General features: G+C 36.8%; 1 protein-coding gene across 6 annotated transcripts in view; it reads right to left on the bottom strand.

Annotated features, from left to right (window-relative positions):
- Positions 1 to 21,429, bottom strand: part of CEP70 (centrosomal protein 70) — a 138,313-nt gene that overhangs the window by 104,374 nt on the left and 12,510 nt on the right. For 5 of the 6 annotated variants that reach the window (XM_003419965.4, XM_064277250.1, XM_010599486.3 and 2 more), the window contains exons 2-7: positions 19,380 to 19,469; positions 18,910 to 19,018; positions 16,982 to 17,103; positions 15,529 to 15,619; positions 15,287 to 15,410; positions 14,783 to 14,963 (exon numbers count right to left, since the gene is read on the bottom strand). In XM_003419965.4, coding sequence (XP_003420013.1) covers positions 14,783 to 14,963; positions 15,287 to 15,410; positions 15,529 to 15,619; positions 16,982 to 17,050 — 465 coding nt within the window. In that variant the 5' untranslated portion in view covers positions 17,051 to 17,103; positions 18,910 to 19,018; positions 19,380 to 19,469. Of the gene's footprint in view, positions 1 to 14,782; positions 14,964 to 15,286; positions 15,411 to 15,528; positions 15,620 to 16,981; positions 17,104 to 18,909; positions 19,019 to 19,379; positions 19,470 to 21,429 lie in introns of those variants that run through there. The other variant, XM_010599488.3, reaches the window with a different exon arrangement.

The raw sequence follows: 21,429 nt of genomic DNA, 5'->3' as shown, positions 1-21,429 counted from the left end.
ACTTCCATAAAGTTCACGGAGAAGCCTTTCCCTATCTGGCCTGGGCATTACTAAGACATGCCTCTTTCAGAATAGAATGCCTATGTCTAAGCACATGTTCACCTGCCACAAGTATCAAGTTAACTGAGACTTAGAAGCCCTCAGGGGAGAAGGAGGACCCAGCTTCCAGGCCCATGTCATCTCCCAGTAACCATCAGTTGTACCTGGAATTTATCCCTGCCTTGTCCCATCCCTTCCCTACAAGCCGGGCAGGGGCCTCTGTGATCAAGTGACATGGGTGCCATCAGACTTCTACGTGTAAGTTAACTACAAAACCTTGGGGCCTACTCCTGAGATGCAGAACAGGGTAGTTGCTAGGAGCATGAATGCTAGAGTCAGATAATCTGGGCACCAACCTACTCTCTTTCTTATTAAGTGTGTGACTTTGAGCAAGTCCTCTGGGCACTCCATGTCCCAACCTTCCCATCCTGAAAATGGAAATAACGTTTTGTTCACAGAGTTATTCAGAGGATCAAGTGAATCTGCACACAGTGCTTAGAACGGTGCCTGGCGCACAGAAAATGTTTAATAAACACTGGCAACACTTATAACCTAACTGCTTTGAGCCTCAGTTTCCTCATCTTCAGAGTGAAAAAAAAAAGGCACATATCTATGAAGTGCTGAATAATTAGGAAAGGTTATTACTTCATTGCATAGCAGGAAGAGAAGCCTGAGTCCTCGAAAGTTTCAGAGTAGTCTCTCACTTATTTTTTGACAAATGTATTAATATTCCATAGAATATGGAATTGGGAAACACCAGATTTATTCAAAACCATTTTCATGTTTATGGATATTCATTTGTTCCAAGTTTTTTGCCATCACAAATATTGCTACAGTAAATATTCTTATGCATGTACTCCTTAGTATTGTAGCTTGTGTTTCTACTGGATGCATTTTCCAAGGTGAGACTGCTAGGTTAATTTATATGTGTTTGTTTTATTTTAATAGCTATTGCCATATTACTTACCAAATAAAAATTTATAGCAATTCTAGATTTCTTTCAAATCTGTTCAGTTCTTAGCGTTATCACAACCACCATCCTGCTATAAGCTCCCATCATCTCTTATCTACACCATTGCAATACTCTCATACCTGGTCTATCCATATCCACTATGTCTCCCCTCCAACTCATTCCCTATACTACAACTAAAGTGATCTTTTAAAATGTAAAGACATTTGATCCTGTCACCCACATCCCTGTCCCCTACTCCTCCAACTTGCTTAAATCCACTCAATAACTTCCTATTGATTTTAGAATAAAGACAAAACTCCTTAACATGGGCCTACGAAGTCCTGAAGTTCCTGGCCGCTATTACGTCCTAGCCTCATTTTGTTCCCTGTTCCTCTTCACTTCAGCTGTACTAGTCCTCTTCTATCCCTTGTACTTGTGTTGCTCCTTTTACAAGTGCCGTTGCCTCTGCCTAGAGCATCCACAGCCCTGGTGGTGCAATGGTTAAGAGCTTGGCTGCTAACCAAAAGGTTGGCAGTTCAAATCCACCAGCTGCTCCTCGGAAACCCTCTAAGGCAGTTCTACTCTGTACTATAGGGTCACTAAGAGTTGGAATCGACTTAAACCGCAACATTTTTACCTAAGCAACTACTACTTGCCACTTCCTAAGGGAACCTTATCGACTAGGTTATAGCCCCTGTGTTAGGCTCTCAGAGCACCATATACCTTTCTTTCATGGCATATTAAGAATAATTTTTATTTATGTGCTTTTTTTCATTTTTTAAGGATGTATTTTTTTTTTTTTTACTGTGCTTTAAGTGAAAGTTTATAAATCAAGTCAGTCTCTCATACAAAAATTTATGTAAACCTCACTATATACTCCTAATTGCTCTCCTCCTGATGACAAAGCACACTCCTTCCCTCCACTCTCTCTTTTCATGTCTATTTGGTCAGCTTCTGACCCCTTCTGCCCTCTCATCTCCCCTCCAGACAGGAGATGCCAACATACGCTCATGTGTCTAGTTGATTCAAGAAGCTCATTCTTCACCAGTATCATTTTCTATCGCATTGTCCAGTCCAATCCCTGTCTGGAGAGTTGGCTTTGGGAATGGTTTCTGTCTTGGGCTAACAGAATGGCTGGGGACCATGACCACTAGGGTCTTTTTAGTCTCAGTCAGACCATTAAGTTCGGTCTTTTTATGGGAATTTGGGGTCTGCATCCCACTGCTCTCCTGCTTCCTCAGGGGTTCTTCCTTGTGTTCCCTGTCACAACATCAGTTGAAGCCGCGCACCATCTAGTACTTCTGGTCTAAGGCTGATGTAGTCTCAGGTTTATGTGGCCTCTTCTGTCTCTTGGGCTCATAATTACCTTGTGTCTTTGGTGTTCTTCATTCTCCTTTGCTCCAGGTGGGTTGAGACCCATTTACGGATCTTAGATGGCTGCATGCTAGCGTTTAAGACCCCAGACACCACTCTCCAAAGTGGGGTGCAGAATGTTTTCTTAACAGATTTTATTATGCCAAATGACTTAGATGTTCCCTGAAACCATGGTCTCCAACCCCCTGCCCCTGCCATGTTAGACTTTGAACCATTCAGTTTATTCAGGAAACTTCTTTGCTTTTGGTTTAGTCCAGTTGTGCTGACCTCTCCTGTATTGTTTGTTGTCTTTCCCTTCACCTGAAATAGTTCTTCTCCACTATCTAATTAGTGAAAACCCTTCGCTCTCCTTTCCTCCCTCCCCCTTCCCATAACCATCAAAAAATATTTTCTTCTATGTTTAAACTATTTCTCGAGTTCTTATAATAGTGGTCTTACACAATATTTGTACTTTTGCAACTGACTAATTTCACTCAGCATGTCTTCCAGATTCCTCCACGTTATGAAACGATTCACAGTTTCATCATTGTTCTTCATCAGTGCGTACTATCCCATTGTGTGAATATACCATAATTTATTTATCCATTCATCTGTTGATGGGCACCTTGGTTGCTGCCATCTTTTTGCTACTGCAAACAGTGCTGCGATGAACCTAGGTGTGCATATATCTGTTCGTGTAAAGGCTCTTATTTCTCTAGGATACATTCCAAGGACTGAGATTGCTGGATCATATGGTAGTTCTATTTCTAGCTTTTCAAGGAAGGACCAAATCAATTTCCAAAGTGGTTGTACCATTTACATTCCGACCATCAGTGTGTAAGTGTTCCAGACTCTCCACAATCTCTCCAACATTTATTATTTGGCGTTTTTTGGATTAATGCTAGCGTTGTTGGAGTGAGATGGAATCTCATTGTAGTTTTGATTTGCATTTCTTTAATGGCTAATGATCCTGAGCATTTCCTCATGTATCTGTTAGCTACTGGAATGTCTTTAGTGAAGTGCCTGTTCATACCGTTTGCCCATTTTTTAATTGGGTTGTTTGTCTTTTTGTAGTTTTTGCAGTATCATGTAGATTTTAGAGATCAGGCCTTGAACGGAAATGTCATAGCTAAAACATTTTCCCAGTCTGTAGGTAATCTTTTGACTCTTTTGGTGCAGTCTTTGGATGAGCATAGGTGTTTGATTTTTAGGAGCTCCCAGTTATCTAGTTTCTCTTTTGCACTGTTGGTTGTTTTGTACACTGTTTATGCTATGTATTAGGGCTCCTAACGTTGTCCCTTTTTTTCTTTCATGATCTTTATCATTTTAGATTTTATATTTAGGTCTTTGATCCATTTTGAGTTAGTTGTTGTGCATGGTGTGAGGTATGCGTCTTGTTTCATTTTTTTGCAAATGGATATCCAGTTATGTCAGCACCATTTGTTAAACAGACTGTCCCTTCCCCATTGAACAGATTTTGGGCCTTTGTCAAATATCAGCTGCTCATATGTGGACGGATTTATCTCCGGATTCTCAATTCTGTCCCATTGGTCTATGTATCTGTTGTTATAGCAGTACCAGGCTGTTCTGACTACTGTGACAGTATAATAGGTTCTAAAATCAGGTAGAGTGAGGCCTCCCACTTTGTTCTTCTTTTTCAGTAATGCTTTATTTATCTGGGGCCTCCTTCCCTTCAACATGAAGTTGGTGATTTGTTTCTCCATCTCATTAAAAAATTTCATTGGAATTTGGATTGGAATTGCATTGTATCTATAGATTGCTTTTGGTAGAAGAGACATTTTTACAATGTTGAGTCTTCCTATCCATGTGCAAGGAATGTCTTTCCACTTATGTAAGTCTCTTTTGGTTTCTTGCAGAAGAGTTTTGTAGTTTTCTTTGTATGTCTTTTACATGTACGGTAAGATTTATTCCTAAGTATTTTATCTTCTTGGGGGCTACTGAAAATGGTATTGATTTGGTGATTTCCTCTTTGATGTTCTTTTTGTTGGTGTAGAGGAATCCAACTGATTCTTGTATGTTTATCTGATATCCTGATACTTTGCTGAACTCTTCTATTAGTTTCAGTAGTTTTCTGGAGGATTCCTTAGGGTTCTCTGTGTACAAGATCATGTCATCTGCAAATAGAGATACTTTTACTTCTTTCTTGCCAATCTGGATGCACTTTATTTCTTTATCAAGCTTCATTGCTCTGGCTAGGACCTCCTGCACAATGTTGAGTAAGAGTGGTGATATAGGGCATCCTTGCCTGGTTCCCGATCTCAAAGGGAATGCTTTCAGGCTCTCTCCATTTAGGATGATGTTGGCTCTTGGCTTTGTATAAATGCCCTTTATTATGTTGAGGAATTTTCCTTCTATTCCTATTTTGCAGAGAGTTTTTATTATGAATGTGTATTGAACTTTCTCAAATGCCTTTTCTGCACCAATTGATATGATCATGTGGTTTTTCCTTTTGTTTTACTTATATGATACCAAAACCAAACCCCTTGCCATTGCGTTGATTCTGACTCATAGTGATCCTACAGGACATAGTAGAACTGCCCCAGAGTTTCCAAGGAGCGCCTGGTGGATTTGATCTGCTGACCTTTTGGGTTGCAGCTCTCGTTCTTAACCACAATCCTACCAGGGTTTCCCACTTATATGACATATTACATTAATTGTTTTTCTAATGTGGAACCATCCCTGCATACCTGGTATGAATCCCACTTGGTCATGGTGAATGATTTTTTTGATATGTTTTTGAATTCTGTTGGTTAGAATTTTGTAGAGGATTTTTGCATCTAGGTTCATGAGGGATATAGGTCTCTAATTTTCTTTTTCTTGTGGTGTCTTTGCCTGGTTTTGTTATCAGGGATATGCTGGCTTCACAGTATGAGTATGGAAGTAGTCCGAAGGCCACTTGAGTATCTATGCTCTGAAATACCTTTAGTAGTAGTGGTGTTAACTCTTCTCTGAAAGTTTTGTAGAACTGTGCCGTGAAGCCGTCCGGGCCAGGGCTTTTTTTTGGTTGGGAGTTTTTCGATTGTCTTTTCAATGTCTTCTTTTGTGATGGATCTATTTAGTTGCTCTACCTCTGTTTGTGTTAATTTAGGTAGGTGGTGTGTTTCTAGGAATTCGTCCATTTATTCTAGGTTTTCAAATTTGTTAGAGGACATTTTTCATAGTAATCTGATATGATTCTTTCAATTTCAGTTGGGTCTGTTGTAATACTGCCCAACTCATTTCTTGTTCGGGTTATTTGCTTCCTCTCCTGTTTTTCTTTTGTCAGTTTAGCCAATGGTTTGCCAATTTTTTCAAAGAACCAGCTTTTGGTCTTCTTAATTCTTTCAATTGTTTTCCTGTTTGCTATTTCATTTAATGCTACTCTAATTTTTATTATCAGCTTTCTTCTGGTGCCTGAGGGTTTCTTTTGTTGCTCTCTATTTGTTCAAGTTGTAAGGATAATTCTTTGATTTTGGCCCTTCCTTCCTTTTGTATGTGGGCATTTATTGATACAAATTGACCTCTGAGCACTGCTTTCACTATGCCAAAGGGTCTGATAGTGTTTTCATTTTCATTAGATTGTATGAATTTCTTTATTCCATCCATAATGTCTTCTATAACCTAGTGTTTTTTGAGCAGGGTATTGTTCCATTTTCGAGTGTTTCATTTCTCTTCCCTGCTTTTTATGTTTTTGATTTCTACTTATTGTCAGAGAAGATGCTTTGTAATATTTTGATGTTTTGGATTCTGCTAAGGTTTGCTTTATGAACTAATACGTGGTGTATTCTAGAGAACGTTCCATGTGTGCTAGAAAACAAAGTATACTTGACTGCTGTTGGGTGGAGTGTTCTGTATATGTCTACGAGGTCAAGTTGGTTGATTGTGGGGTTTAGATCTTACGTATCTTTATTGAACTTCTTTCTGGATGTCCTGTCCTTCACCAGAAGTGGTGTGTTGAAGTCTCCTACTATAATTGTGGAGCTGTCTATCTCACTTTTCAATGCTGCTGAAGAGTTTGTTTTATGTATCTTGTAGCCCTGTCATTGGGTGCATAAATATTTAATATGGTTATATCCATATGGTATATTGTCCCTTTAATCATCATATAGTGTCCCACCTTATCCTTTGTGGTGGATTTAACTTTAAAGTCTATTTTGTCAGAAATTAATATTGCCACTTCTGCTCTTTTTTGATTGTTGTTTGCATGATATATTTTTTCCATCCTTTGAGTTTTAGTTTGTATCTCTAAGTCTAAGGTGTGTCTCTTGCAGGCAACATATAGACGGATTGTGTTTTTTTATCCATTCTGCCATTCTCTGTCTCTTTATCGGCATATTTAGTCCATTTACATTCAGTGTTAATTATGGATAAGTATGAGTTTAATACTGTCATTCTGATGTCTTTTGTGGTTTTTTTTGTGACAGTTTCTTTTTCCCACTTAATTTTTTGTGCTGAGTAGTTTGTCTTTATATATTGTCTTTTTCTTTTATTCATTGTTGTTGGTTTTGTTTCTGCTGAGTCTCTATTTTTTTCTTGTATTTTATTTTGATGTGTAGGATAGTCAGTCTCCTTTGTGGTTACCTTAATATTTACCCCTATTTTTCTAAGTTTAAACCTAACTTTTATTTCTTTATATCACCTTGTCTTTCTCTCCATTTGAAAGAGGTATGACTACATTTCTTAGTCCCTCTTTATAGTTTTAATGTTGTCTTCTTTTACATAATAACATTGCTGTTTCCCTGTTCTGAGCGTTTTTTTATCTGGATTTATTTTTGTTATTTCCCTGTCTCGGTTGACATCTGATTTTTCTGTCCAGTGGTCTAGTCTTGGGTTGATACCTGATATGATTGATTTTCTAACCAAAGAACTTTATGTGCTTATTTAATCAACATCTTTGTCTCCCAGTAGACTTTATGTATCATGAATGGAGAAACGAAATATTACTTTACTCAACACCATATACATCTAGTGTCTTACCCATTTAGTAAATGGAAGGCCTTCAGTTAATATTTGTTAAGTGAATTAACGATATATAACATTTTTTTTCACAGTAGTGAAAAAAAGAAGACAAAAACAAGATGTCTAATAATAAGGGATTGTTTGGATGTTGTTAGTTGCCATCGAGAGGGCTGTTTAAACACATTATATCCACACTCAAAAGTATGAAGCTATTTTTTAAAAATTATACTATCAAAGAATATTCAAATATATGAGGAAATGCTTAAATACCAGATGGAAATCTAGATAAAAAAAAAAAGAACATGTGTGAAGAGCAATGAAAATGGCAATTATGTAAAGGACTTTTTTCCTCTATTATTTAAAACTCTTTAAAAGACCATTGAATGTAATGATAAAGGGTCAATGTATCAAGACATAACAACTATAAATATTTATGGACTTAACCTCAGAGCCCCAAAATTTATACAGCTAATGCTGACAGAACTGAAGGGAGAAATAGACAGGTCTACAATAATAGTTGAAGAATTTAATACACCACTTTTGATAACGGAAAGAACAATTAGAAAGAAGACTAATAAAGAAATAAAAGACTTGAACACTATTAACCAGCTAGAGGTAACAGACATATATCCATCACCGAACAACAGCACAATACACATGCTTCTCCCGTGCATACGGATCATTCTCCAGGATAGGTCATATCTTAGGATACAAAGAAAGTCTCAGTAGATTTAAAAAGACTGAAATCATACAAAATATCTCTTATTATCACAACAGAATTAAAGTAGGAATTACTAACAGAAAGAAAACTGAAAAATATATAAATATATGGAAACTAAATAACACACTACGAAGCAACCAATAGGTCGAAGAAGGAAGCAAGAATTAAAAAAAATTCTTAAAGTTGAAAAAGAATGAAAACACAACATACTAAAACTTATAGGATGCAGTGAAGGTAGTACTCAGAGAAAAATTTATAACAATAAACGCCTCAAAAAAGAAGAAAGATCACCAACTGCTCTGACAGATCACAACAGAAGGTTCCAGACAGAATGGGAGAAAAATATAAAGCAAAATTCAAATGCATAAAAAAAGACCAGACTTACTGGTCTGACAGAGACTGGAGGCCCCCTGGGGCTATGGTCCCCAGACACCCTGCTAACTCAGAATAGAAGCTACTCCTGAAGTCTACCTTTCAGCCAAAGATTAGACAGGCGTATAAAACAAACAATAACACATGTGAGGAACATGCTTCTTAGTTCAATAAAGTATAGGAGACCAAAGGATACCTGCCCAAAAGCAAAGATGAGAAGGCACGAAGGGACAGGAAATCTGGAGAAATGGACACAGGGAACCTAGGGTGTAAGGGGAAAGGGGGAGAGTGCTGACACATTGCCAGGATTACAACAATGTCATAAAACAATTTGTGTATAAATTTTTGAATGAGAAACTAATTTGTGCTGTAAGCTTTCTCCTAAGACACAATTTAAAAATGTACATATCAAAAAAAAAAGAAAGACCCCAAATCAATAGCTTAACTCTACAACTTGAGGAACTAGAAAAGGAAGATCAAACTAAGCCCAAAGCTACCAGAAGAAAGGAAATAATAAAGATCAGAGCAGAAATTAATGAAATAGAAATATAACAGGGAATCAATGAAACCAGAAATTGGCTCTTTGAAAAGATTAATAAAATTGACAAACCTTTGGTTAAACTGACAAAGAAAAAAAGACAGAAGATGCAAATATCTAAAATTAGAAACAAAACTGGGAACATTACAACCAGCCCTACAGAAATACAGAAGATTGTGAGGAAATATATGAACAGTTATATGCCAACAAACCAGCTAACTTAGAGGAAATGGGCAAATTCCTTGAAACAAACTCCTTACAATGATGCAAGAAGAAATAATGGCTGTCAACAGACAGACCCATAACAAGTGAAGGGACTGAATCAGTAATCAAAGACCTCCCAACAAACAAAAGTCCTAGGCAGACAGCTTCACTGAGGAATTCTACCAAATATTTATAGAGGAAGTTCTCCCAATGCTATACTTAAAGTTTTCCAAAAAACAGAAGAGGGGAACACATCCTAACTCATTCTATGAGGTAAAAATTACCCCGATACCAAAGCCGGATAAAGATACCACAAGAAAATAAAACTATTTACTTATATCCCTCATGAATATAAATGTAAAAATCCTCAACAAAATACTAGCAAAATGAATCCAAAAGCTATGAAAAGGATTACACACCATGAGCAAGTGGGACTTATCCTAGGAATGCAAGGTTAGTTTACCTCTGGAAAATCAATCAATGTAATACACCATATTAATGGAACTGAGGAAAGAACCATGTGACGATCTCAATCAAGGTAGAAAAGGCATTTGACGTAATTCAACACCCATTCAGGATATGAGAAAACAAAACAGAGCACTCTACAAGAGAGATATAGAAGGGAAATTCCTCAATAAAGGGCATTTATGAAAAACCAACAGCTAACATCACACTTATTTTGCTGAAGATCATTCAAAAGTGGTTGCACAAAATGTATTAAGAAAATGTTATGCATTCCACTTTGGTGAGAGGTGTCTGGGGTCTTAAACGCTAGCAAGCAGCCATCTAAGATGCATCAGTTGGTCTCAACCTACCTGGAGCAAAAGAGAATGAAAAACACCAAAGACATATGGTAAAGATGCGCCGAAGAGACAGAAAGGGCCACATAAATCAGAGACTCCATCAGCCTGAGACTGGAAGAACTACATGGTGTTCTGCTACCACCGATGACTGCCCTGACAGGGAACACAACAGAGAATCCCTGATGGAGCAGGAGAACAGTAGGATGCAGATCTCAAACTGTCATAGAAAGGCAAGGCTTAATGGTCTGACTGAGACTGGAGGGACCCTGGAGGTCATGGTCCCGGCCCCTTTGTTAGCCCAAGACTGGAACCATTCCTGAAACCAACTCTCAAGATAGGGATTGGACTGGACTATAAGATAGATAATGATACTGGTGAGGAGTGAGCTTCTTGGCTCAAATAGATACATGAGACTATGTCGACAACTCCTGTCTGGAGGTGAGATGAGAAGGAAGAGGAGGACCGGAGCTGGCTGAGTGGACATGGGGAATACAGTGTAGAGAGGAAGAATGTGGTGTCTCATCAGGAGGAGGGCAGCTAGGAGTACATAGCAAGGCGCATATAACGTTTTATAGAAGAGACTGACTTGATTTGTAGACTTTAACTTAAAGCACAATTAAAAAAAAAAAAAAAAGTGGTTGCAGCAGTACATCGACAGGAAATGACCAGAGGTTTAAGCCAGATTCAGAAGAGGATGTGGAACAAGGATATCATTACTGATGCCAGATGGATCGTGGCTGAAAGCAGAGAATACCAGAAAGATGTTTACTTGTGTCTTACTGACTATGCAATGGCATTCGACTATGTGGATCATAACAAATTATGGATAACACTGCAAAGAAAGAGAATTCCAGAACACTTAATTATGCTCAAGAGGAATCTGTACCTAGACCAAGAGGCAGTCGTTTCAACAGAACAAGGTGATACTGTGTGGTTTAAAGTCAAGAAAAGTGTCTATCAAGGTTATAGCCTTTCACCATACTTATTCAATCTGTACACTGAGCAAATAATCCGAGAAGCTGGACTACATGAAGAACAGGGAATCAGGATTGGAGGAAGACTCATTAACAACCTGCGATATGCAGATGACACAACCTTGCTCGCTGAACGTGAAGAGGACTTGAAGCATTTACTGATGAAGATCAAAGATGACAGCCTTCCATATGGATTAGACCTCAACATAAAGAGAACAAAAAATCCTGGACCAATAAGTAACATGATAAATGGAGAAAAGATTAAAGTTGTAACGGATTTCATTTTACTTGGATCCACAATCCACTGCTTAGCAGTCAAGAAATCAGACAAAGCCTTGCATTGGGCAAATCTGCTGCAAAAGATCTCTTTAAAGTGCCAAAAAGCAAAGATGTCACCTTGAAGACTAATGTCTACCTGATCCATGTATGGTATTTTCAATGACCTCACATGTATGGGAAAGCTGGAGAATGAATAAGGAAGACTGAAGAAGAATTGACACCTTTGAATTACGGTGTTGGCAAAGAATATTGAATATACCATGGACTGCCAGAATGAACAAATCAGTCTTGGAAAAAGTACAGCCAGAAGGCCCCTTAGAAGTGAGGATGGCAAAACTTTGTCTCACATACTTTGGACATGTTATAAGGAGGAAAAGTCCCTGGAGATGAACATCATGCTTACTAGAGTAGTGGGTCAGTGAAAAAGAGGAAGACCCTAAATGAGCTGGACTGACACAGTGGCTGCAACGATGAGCTCAAGTATAACAATGATTGTGAGGATGGTGCAGGACCAGGCAGTGCTTCGTTCTGTTGTACATGGGGTTGCTGTAGTTGGAACCAACTTGAAAGCACCTAACAATAACAACATCACACTTAATGGAGAAATACTGACAGCTTTCTCATTAAGATCAGGAACACAATAGGGATGCTCACTCTCACCACTGCTATTCAACATCGTTCTGGAAGTGCCAGTCAGAATAATTAAAAATAATAATAATTAGGCTAGGGAAAAAAAAAAGGTGTCTAAATCGGGGAAGAGGAAGTAAAACTATTCGTTTTCACAGATGACATGGTCCTACACATAGAAAACCCCAAAGAACCCACAAGAAAATTATGAGAACTAATACATGAATTCAACAAAGTGGCAGGATGCAAGGTCAACACACAAAACTCAGTCAAGTTTCTATACATCAACAATGCACAGGTGGGAAATGAAATTAAAGAAACATAATTATTTACAACAGCATCTAAAAAATTAAAGTACCTAGGAAGAAACTGAACCAGGAAGGTGAATGACTTGTACACAGAAAACTATAAAACATTACTAAAAGAAATTGAAGACAAATAAATAGAAGGACATTCCATGTTTGGGTACTGGAAGGCTTAATATAGTTAAGATGTTAATACTACCCAAAGCAATCTATAGGTCCAATGCAATTACCATCAAAATTCCAACACCATTCTTTGCAAAAATAGAAAAGCCAATCCTCATATTTATATGGAAGGGCAAGGGACCCTGATTACCTAAAGCAATTCTGAAGAAGAATAAAGTAGGAGGACTCACACTTCCTATTTCAAAGCATACCATAAAACCACAGTAATTAAAACAGCCTGGTACTGGTATAATAGACATATAGACCAATGGAATAGAACTGAGAATTCAGAAATAAATCGATACGTCTATGGTCAACTGATTTTCAACAAGGAGTGCTAAGTCCATTCAATGGGGAAGGAAGAGTCGCTTCAATAAACATTGCTGGGAAAACTGGATTTCCACACGCAGAAGAATAAATCAGGCTTCATGCCTCACATCATACATTAAAAACAATTCAAAATGGATCAAGGGCCTAAATGTGAAAACTGAAACCATAAAATTCTTAGAAGAAAATACAAGTGGGTGTGAATACAGTTTTTAACAATGGATTATCAGATGACAACAAAAGCATGAGCAATAGAAGACAAAATGGGACCTCATAAAAATTAAATGCTTTTATTCAACAAAGTACTTTATCAACAAACAAAGAGATAACCTACAGATCTGGAGAAAATTTTTAGGAACCATATATGCAATAAGGGTCTATTATCTAAAATATATTTAAATAAAACTTGGACAACAACAAAGAGACAAACAACTTAATCAAAAAATGGGCAAAGGATTTGAACAGACATTTCACCAAATAGGATATACAAAAGACCAACAAGCACATGAAAAGATGCTCAACATCATTAGCCAGTCAAAAAAAAAAAATTCAAATATGTTGCTGTCAAGTGGATTCTGACTCAGCGATCCTATAAGACAGAGTAGAATTGCCCCAAAGGGTTTCTAAGGAGTGGCTGGTGGATTCGAACTGTCAACCTTTTGGTTAGCAGCCGAACTCTTAACCACTATATCACCGGGCTTCTCATTAGTTATTAGGGAAATGAAAATCAAAACCACGATAAGATTCCACCTCGCTCTCATTAGTATGGCAATATAAAAAAAAACTTTAAAAAAGGAATACAAAAGGTTTTGGCGAGGTTGTTCAGGAAGATCCATTGCTGGTGTGAATGTAAAATGGTAAAGCCACTGCAGAAAACAGTTTGGCATTTCCTTAAAAAGTTCAACACAGAACTACCATATGGTTCAACAATCCCCATCCTAAGAACATATCCAGAAAAAGTGGAAGCAGGGAAGCAAACAGAAAGCTGTTCTCCAATGTTCCTTGCAGCACTTTTCACAACAGTTAAGATGGTGGAAACTGCAATGTCCATCAACAGATGAATGGATAAACAAAATGTGGCCTATACATACAATAGAATATTACTCAGCCATAAAGAGAAATGAAGTTTTGATCCATGCCACGACATGGATGAACCCTGAAAACATTATGCTGAGCGAAATAAGTCATTCACAAAAGGACAAATACTGTATGAACTTCCCTAGATGAAATAAGCAAATATATAGAAACTAAAGATTGATCATTAGTGGTTACTAGGGGTGAGAGGGAGGGAGAGAGGGTGAGTTTTTGCTTAGTGGGTATTGAGTTTATGTTAATGGTGGTAGAATGATTTGGAAAAGGATTGCAATAATGTTTATTCAATGTGAAGTACATAACCAATGTCACTGAATTATACATGTAGAAATTGTTGAATTGGTGAATGTTTTAGTGTACATATTTTCACCGCAATAAAAAATGAATTAAAAAAATTTTAAAAGCGTATTTCCAAAAAGTAAAAAGAGGATAGAAAAACATATACCAGGAAAACATCTTAATAAAGAGAAAGTTTACATAGTGCTATTGATAGTAGACAAAGACTTTAAAGCAATAAGCACTACTAGAGACAAGAAGAGACGCTTCACAATGATAAAAGGTTCTAACCAATACGTAGTAGAATAATTTAAAATTTATATGTACTTTATAATCTCAAATTATACAAGGCAAATATTGACAGAACTGTAAGGAGAAATACATGGATTCACAATCATCATGAGAGATTCTAACATATTCCTTCAGCAACTACAAGAATTAAAAAAAATTTCACCTAAAGCACAATAAAAAAAAAAGAATTAAAAAAAAAAAAGGTGCTGTTGAGTTGATTCTGACTCATGGTGATCCCATGTGCGTCAGAGTAAGAACTCTGTTCCACAGAGCTTCCAATGGCTGATTTTTTCAGAAGCAGATTGCCAGGCCTTTCTTCTAAGGCATTTCTGGGTGGACTCAAACCTCCAATCATTTTGGTTAGCAGTCGAGCATGTTAACCTTTTGTACCACCCAGAACTCCCAAGTAAGATAAGGACCACTGAATTAAGCAACCTGGAAGTCTCCAGTGACCTTGATGAGCTGTTTTAGTATTAATCATCATCTAGGAAAATATGTAACTCAGTACCTGTAAAGCTGTGTGCTCCTTTTGAAGAGTTGTTATTTTATTCTGTTGCTGGCAAACCCTATTTAGGGATTCATTCTCTAATTCATCAATTTTGGATTTCACACTCTCCATAATTTGTTCCAAGTCACTAGCTCGTTGTTCCTGATCTGCTGCTCGCCTTTGTTCCAGCTGAAGTTCATTTCTAATTTAACAGACACACAATTCCTTCCCTTAGTAATAAAAATAAATCAAATCAAACATACCTATCTAACAACATAATCAATTTCTAAAATTTTGTTACATTCTTAAAATGTCTTACAAAACAAACCAATACAAGACATAAAACGTATCATTACATATCTAAGCTAAATTAATACCAAAAGATTTACTATTAAAAATTTTTTTAATTTAATATTTAATCGAAATTGAAAATTAAATTTCAAGATTCTTTTCAAGGATGTTATTTTTAGAATGCATACCACTTGCATACAAACAATTCAAAAAGGACTTTTTCCATTTTCTTACTTAAGCTGCTGATTAGTTTCTATGAGCTCCCGTATCATGTTCTGTTGACGTGCTGCGTCTTCCACCAATGTTTGAAAATTCTCTCTCATCCTTTGTGATGACTGTTTGTCAAAAATGATAAGATCTATAATAATATTTTTTTAATGTAATACAGATAGTAAAAATAAAGGTCAAGTTTTTTTATCTTAAAAAAAGGAAAAAGCAGCTTTTTACCTTAAGGAGCAAGAATAGGATCTGATTACCTTTTAGATCTGCTCTTCTGACTGGGGACAAAGGTTTTAAGCCATGTGTCATCAACAGTACATTTATGCTTTCCCATTCTGCTTCTTCTTGCTACAATTACAAGGAGAGAGAAAAGGATAAGATATAAAGTGAAGAAGTACCGTCTTGTATATAATTTCCTTTGTTTTCAGACAACAGAATTTTTTCTTCAAAAGGTATTCTTAAAATATAAGAATTTTTATGCATATATAATGGTTAAATTTTACAAATAAATTTGTTTCTAACAAAATTAACAACAGACTTGAAGGATGCAAATAAGCACGTCATTGTATTGTACCATCCCTGAATATTCATATTGTAGGTCTTAGTGGACAAAAAAAACAGCAACAACAACAAAACACTGTTGTAATTTCAGTGAATCAAACAAACCTAAGGTTTTAGATTTAACTGAAACAGAGCAGACTTTGCTTAGAAGAAACAGCTGTAAATTAGGTTCTATTAATTAAATAGTAAAGAAAAGGAAAATCACACAGAAATAAATGTCACTTTAATAATGACTCAGGTCACAAAAAAAAAAAAATCTATCTGGTCAGAACCAATAATTTAAATCGTTCCTTGTAAAATGGACAAGGTCTAACTATAAAAAGGGGCATGTCCATCTGGGTAACGGATTCTAGTATAATCACCCTGAAGATACTCTCAAGTCTCACATCCCTGATTCTAAACATGTATTTACATTCTAAACCTGAGAAAAAAATCAAGTAAAGGCCTCACACAGTGAATTCAAGAGGGATCATTGTACTTCTATTAAAAACTGATTATGTAACTATTAATAGCGCAGATTTAAATTTATTTTTCAATCATCTCTATTTCTATTTTTACTCTTATTTTATATTCTTATTCATTTTTCCTGTTTTTTATTTTCTTCTCATTGTTTTGTCTTTATTCACTTAATCTAGAGAGTTAGGGTTCCCTTCTCAGGTAACATAGGTTAAGAAAATAAAATATTGTAGAATTTTAAATAGCTGGGAATAATGTTTTCCAATGCGTGTGCTACAGAACACTAGTCTAAGAAATGCTCGTCAGACTAGTGTTAAATAAGCACGAATTGTTAGGTACCATTGAGCCAATTTCAACATGTGACAGAGCAGAATTTCCCACAGGGTTTTCTTGGCTGTAATCTTTATGAAGATTGCCAGGTCTTTCCCCCCAGAGCCACTGAGTGGGTTTGTACCTTCAACCGGTTAGCAACTGAGCACATAATTGTTTGTGCCACCATAATACTAAATCTTCCTTTTGGAAACTGACTGTATTATGAAGTCTGAGAGTAATGAGACCATTTGTCTTTAAGCCAACATTTTCCAAAATCTTTTACCAAAAAATTCTTTCAAAGTAAGATTTTTCACATTCTGCAGAACTAGTATTCTTTGTATATACTTTGAAAATCACTGGCTTAAAATATTCCAAGTTTACCTGTTTTTCGGTCATGAATTTATCTGATGATTCACTGGACTCCTGGGCTTTAGAGGCTGCTGGAGACATAGGGGCTTATGTAGAATCAAAAGAAGTCGGAGTTTGCAATAAGTTCGAATTGCCTAAATTAAAAAAAAAAAAAAAAAAAAGTGCAATAGGAGTTAAAGGATGCTATATATAAAAGAATGTACTCCATTTAAAAGAATCCATGTTGGACAGTTCAGGCCACTCTTGTGTCAAAACTTTTATGAATTCCTAGAAAGCTGATTGTAAGAATCATTAAGATAAACCCTATCTTATAATGTTCGCCTCTAGAAATAAAATATTCTGGGGTTTATATACACACACACAAAGAAAATTATCTGTTTTAACCAGATAATCAAAAAAGCACCTGAAGCTTAATGAAGTGTTATCTTTGGAAAAACTGTTACATGAGGTCAGTAAGAGTCAGAATCGACTCAATGGCACCCAACAAGAACATAGTCTTTCCAAATACTACTTGGAGATTGTCAAAGAAATTGAATCTGAGTCTGATCCAGTCTCAGATCCAGCTATCAGTTGGAAAGAAATACCAAATATCTTGAACCACACATGAATAAGCAATCAGCAAAATCCCGACTGTGGGAGATAAATGGCCCAGGTTCTTCATCAGATAAATTATAAGGAAAAGAATGGAGAGAAAGCCTATAGATTAAGTTTAAAATTTTTAAAAAAATGAGTAAGATTAATTATAGTGCCTAGGAATATAATTTGTGATGAAACTATTTTTTAAAAATGCAAGGAAATAATTATTATAAATGTCAGAAGAATGGTTACTAATAGGAGTAGGGAAGGAGTTGGGATTGAGATGGGGCAATGGAAGGGCTCTGGGGTGGCTGGCAAAGTTCTATTTTTTACCTCAAAATTTTATACCTTGACCTGGGTGATATCACCTGTTAATAATTCATCAAACTAAGATACACATTGGGTATGTGGGTTATTTTATTTTATAATTAAAAAAAAAAAACTTACTTTAGGGCTGTGGGGACTATGGTCTCTGGGAACACTGAGATCAACTGACATACACCCTGTCTAGAGCAAGGGAGAATGAAGAAAACCAAAGATACAATGGGAAGATTAGTCCAAAGGACTAATGGACCACAACTACCACAGCCTGCATCAGACTGAGTCTCGCACAACTAAATGGTGCCTGGCTACCATCACCAACTGCCCTGACAGGGATCACAATAGAGGGTCCCGGACAGGGCTGGAGAAAAATGTAGATCAAAATTCTAACTCACATATACACACAAAAAGGACCAGATTTATGGTCTGATAGAGACTGGAGAAACCCCAAGAGTATGGCTCCTGGATACCCTTTCAGCTCAGTAATGAAGTCACTCCCGAGGTTCACCCTTCAGCCAAAGGTTAGACAGACCCATAAGACAAAATGCGACTAAATGCACACACCAGCCCAGGGGCAAGGAGGAGTAGGCAGGAAGGGACAGAAAAGCTGGTAATGGGGAAACTAAGGTCAAGAAGGGAAGAGTGCTGACATGTTGTTGGGTGGGCAACCAATGCCACAAAATAACAAGTGTATAAATTGTTTAATGAGAAGATAGTTTGCTCAGTAAATCTTCATCTGAAGAACAGAAAAAAAAAAAAGCAAAGATGAGATGATAAGGGGGCAGGGAAACTAGAGTACTGGAAATGGAACAAACTGAACACAATTAAAGAAAATGTTGATACAATGTGATACATGTAACTAATGCTACTGAAAAACCTATGTGGAAATTGTCAAATGGGAACCTAACTTGCTATGTAAACTTTCACCAAAAACTCAATAAAGTACTATTAAAAAGAAAAAGAAATAGTTAAAAAAAAACTTCATTTTACAATAAAAAGATTTTTTAAAATACAATCTTTTAAAACATAAAGGAAATACTAACCGAAAGAAAGCTGGTATAGCTCTGTAGACCTCCTGGGTTCAAACTGTTCAAATTGCAGACTCTGCCACACAGCCAGGAAAGTTACTTAATATCTCGTTGCCTCAATTTCCTAATGGTAAAATGAGAACGATAAAAGTACCTAGCTCATACGGTTATTGTGAAGATTAGCAAAGAGCGCAGAGCAATGCCTGGCTCACAGCAGGACAGAGGTGGTGATTAGGGTTGGTGACCACCTGAGTTATCTTAAGTAGTTAGTTACTTAACCTCTGAGCTTCAGTTTCCTTAACATAGTTTAAAAGATGACCTACCTGTTTGATTATCATGTCAATCATGCGACATATATAATTTACCTATTATTCAATAAATACACTACTGCTTATGGGCTCCTAACCTACTTATTATTCAATAAATATGCTAAGCTTATGGCCTCCTAATATTTGTAGAGAGTCATCTGTCACAATTAGACATACCTCAGTTATAGCAGATTCCTTTTGCTCATACAAGTTGATCTCGATGGAATCATCACCCAATGAGTCTCAGGTCCAAAACTTGATCTTCATCTAGGTTCCAAAAAGATAAACAGACCAAAATCTTGAAATGTTCAACCGCCTAGTGAGAATGGTCTTGTGCTATCCCCAGAGCAGACATCTGTGGTACTGTTAACCACTGATATGAAGCTTCTCAACAGAAATAACTGCTAATGGCTTCCAGGACTCACTACTATGTACTTTTTCCTTTTCATTCTTTCCTCTCCCAATTTGTTGGAAACATTTAGCTAGGGATCCAAATCTATCATCAATGGTTAAAGGATCAGCTTTCTGACCCTTGGATTCAAAAGTAGAATATTTTCCTTTGCAAGTGTACTAAAATGAAGTGCTCTCAGACAGACAAACTATCAACTGAACACAAAAGGCAAAGGCATTAAGAAAACTATCTCCTCATTTCCACCTATGACCAAAACCTCCAATGAGTGCGTTCAGTCAAGAGTTTGCGGGAGCCTTTCTCTCACTCTAGATTCTAACAAAACACATCTGTAACTTTGAAAGTAAAAGGAAGAGACCAAATGCTTTCTAGTGCCAAGATTATGGCCTCCCATAGCTGTAGCTTTAGTGTTATAATACAGTTATGGCTGTGGGAGTAGTGGAGAGCAGGTACTGAAAAGGTTGGGGGTGTTAGTATAAGATATGAGTCAGTTTGTGTATAGCATAGAATGTCATGCTTAGAGAAGCGTATCACAGCAGTATCTTAATGCACTGTCCCGGTTTTCCAAGAGTCTTTTGGTCAAATTGCCTTTTTAAGTTTGAAGCCTCTGTAACATTCACTGTACACTAAAATTTAATTATTTTTCTCCACTTTTTTGTGGAAAAATTGGCAGTAAGAAATCATGGCCATAACAAACTATGGCCGTTCAGTGTTCTTTCTCAAGTAACTGGAACATGGAATGTATGGACTATGAATCTAGGAAAACTGGAAGTCATCAAAAATGAAATGGAATGCATAAACGTTGATATCTTCGGCATTACTGGGCAGAAATGGACTGGTATTGGCCATTTTGAATCAGAATATCAAAAGGTTTACTGCGACGGGAACGACAACTTGAAGAGGAATAGCGTTGCATTCATCATCAAAAAGAACATTTCGAGATCTATCCTGAAGTACACTGCTGTCAGTGATAGGATAATATCCATACACCTACACGGAAGACCAGTTAACACAACTGTTATTCAAACTTATGCAACAAACACTAAGGCCAAAGATAAAGAAATTGAAGGTTTCTACCAACTTGCGCAGTCTGAAATAGATCAAACGTGTAATTACGATGTATTGATAATTACTGGAGATTGGAATGCAGTAGTTGGAAACAAAGGATCGGTACGTGGAAACTATGGTCTTGGTGATAGAAACGATGCCACAGATTACATGATAGAGTTTTGCATGACCAATGACTTCTTCACTGCAAATACCATTTTTCACCAACATAAATGACGACTATACACGTGGACCTCTCCAGATGTAATACACAGGAATCAAATCGACTACATCTGTGGAAAAAGATGATGGAAAAGCTCAATATCATCAGTCAGAACAAGGCCAGGGACTGAATGCAGAACAGACCACCAATTGCTCCAGTGCAAGTTCAAATTGAAACTGAAGAAAATTAGAAGTCAACAAGAGCCAAAGTACAACCTTGAGTATATTCCACCTGAATTTAGAGGTCATCTCAAGAATAAATTTGACGCGTTGAACATTGATCAAAGATGAGATGAGTTGTGGAATGACATCAGGGACATCATACATGAAGAAAGCAAGAGGCCATTATAAAGACAGGAAAGAAAGAAAAGACCAAAATGGATGTCAGAAAACACTCTGAAACTTGCTCTTGAACAGAGTAGCTAGGGCGAAAAGAAGAAATGATGAAGTAAAAGAGTTGAACAGAAAATTTCAGAGGGTGGCTTCAGTAGACAAAGTAAAATATTATAATGACATGTGCAAAGACCTGGAGATGTAAAACCAAAAGGG

The sequence above is a fragment of the Loxodonta africana genome, chromosome 26, assembly GCF_030014295.1.
Source record: "Loxodonta africana isolate mLoxAfr1 chromosome 26, mLoxAfr1.hap2, whole genome shotgun sequence".
NCBI lineage: Eukaryota > Metazoa > Chordata > Mammalia > Proboscidea > Elephantidae > Loxodonta > Loxodonta africana.
The sequence above is the reverse complement of the archived record's forward strand: the minus strand, read 5'-3'. Positions and strand labels throughout refer to the sequence as shown.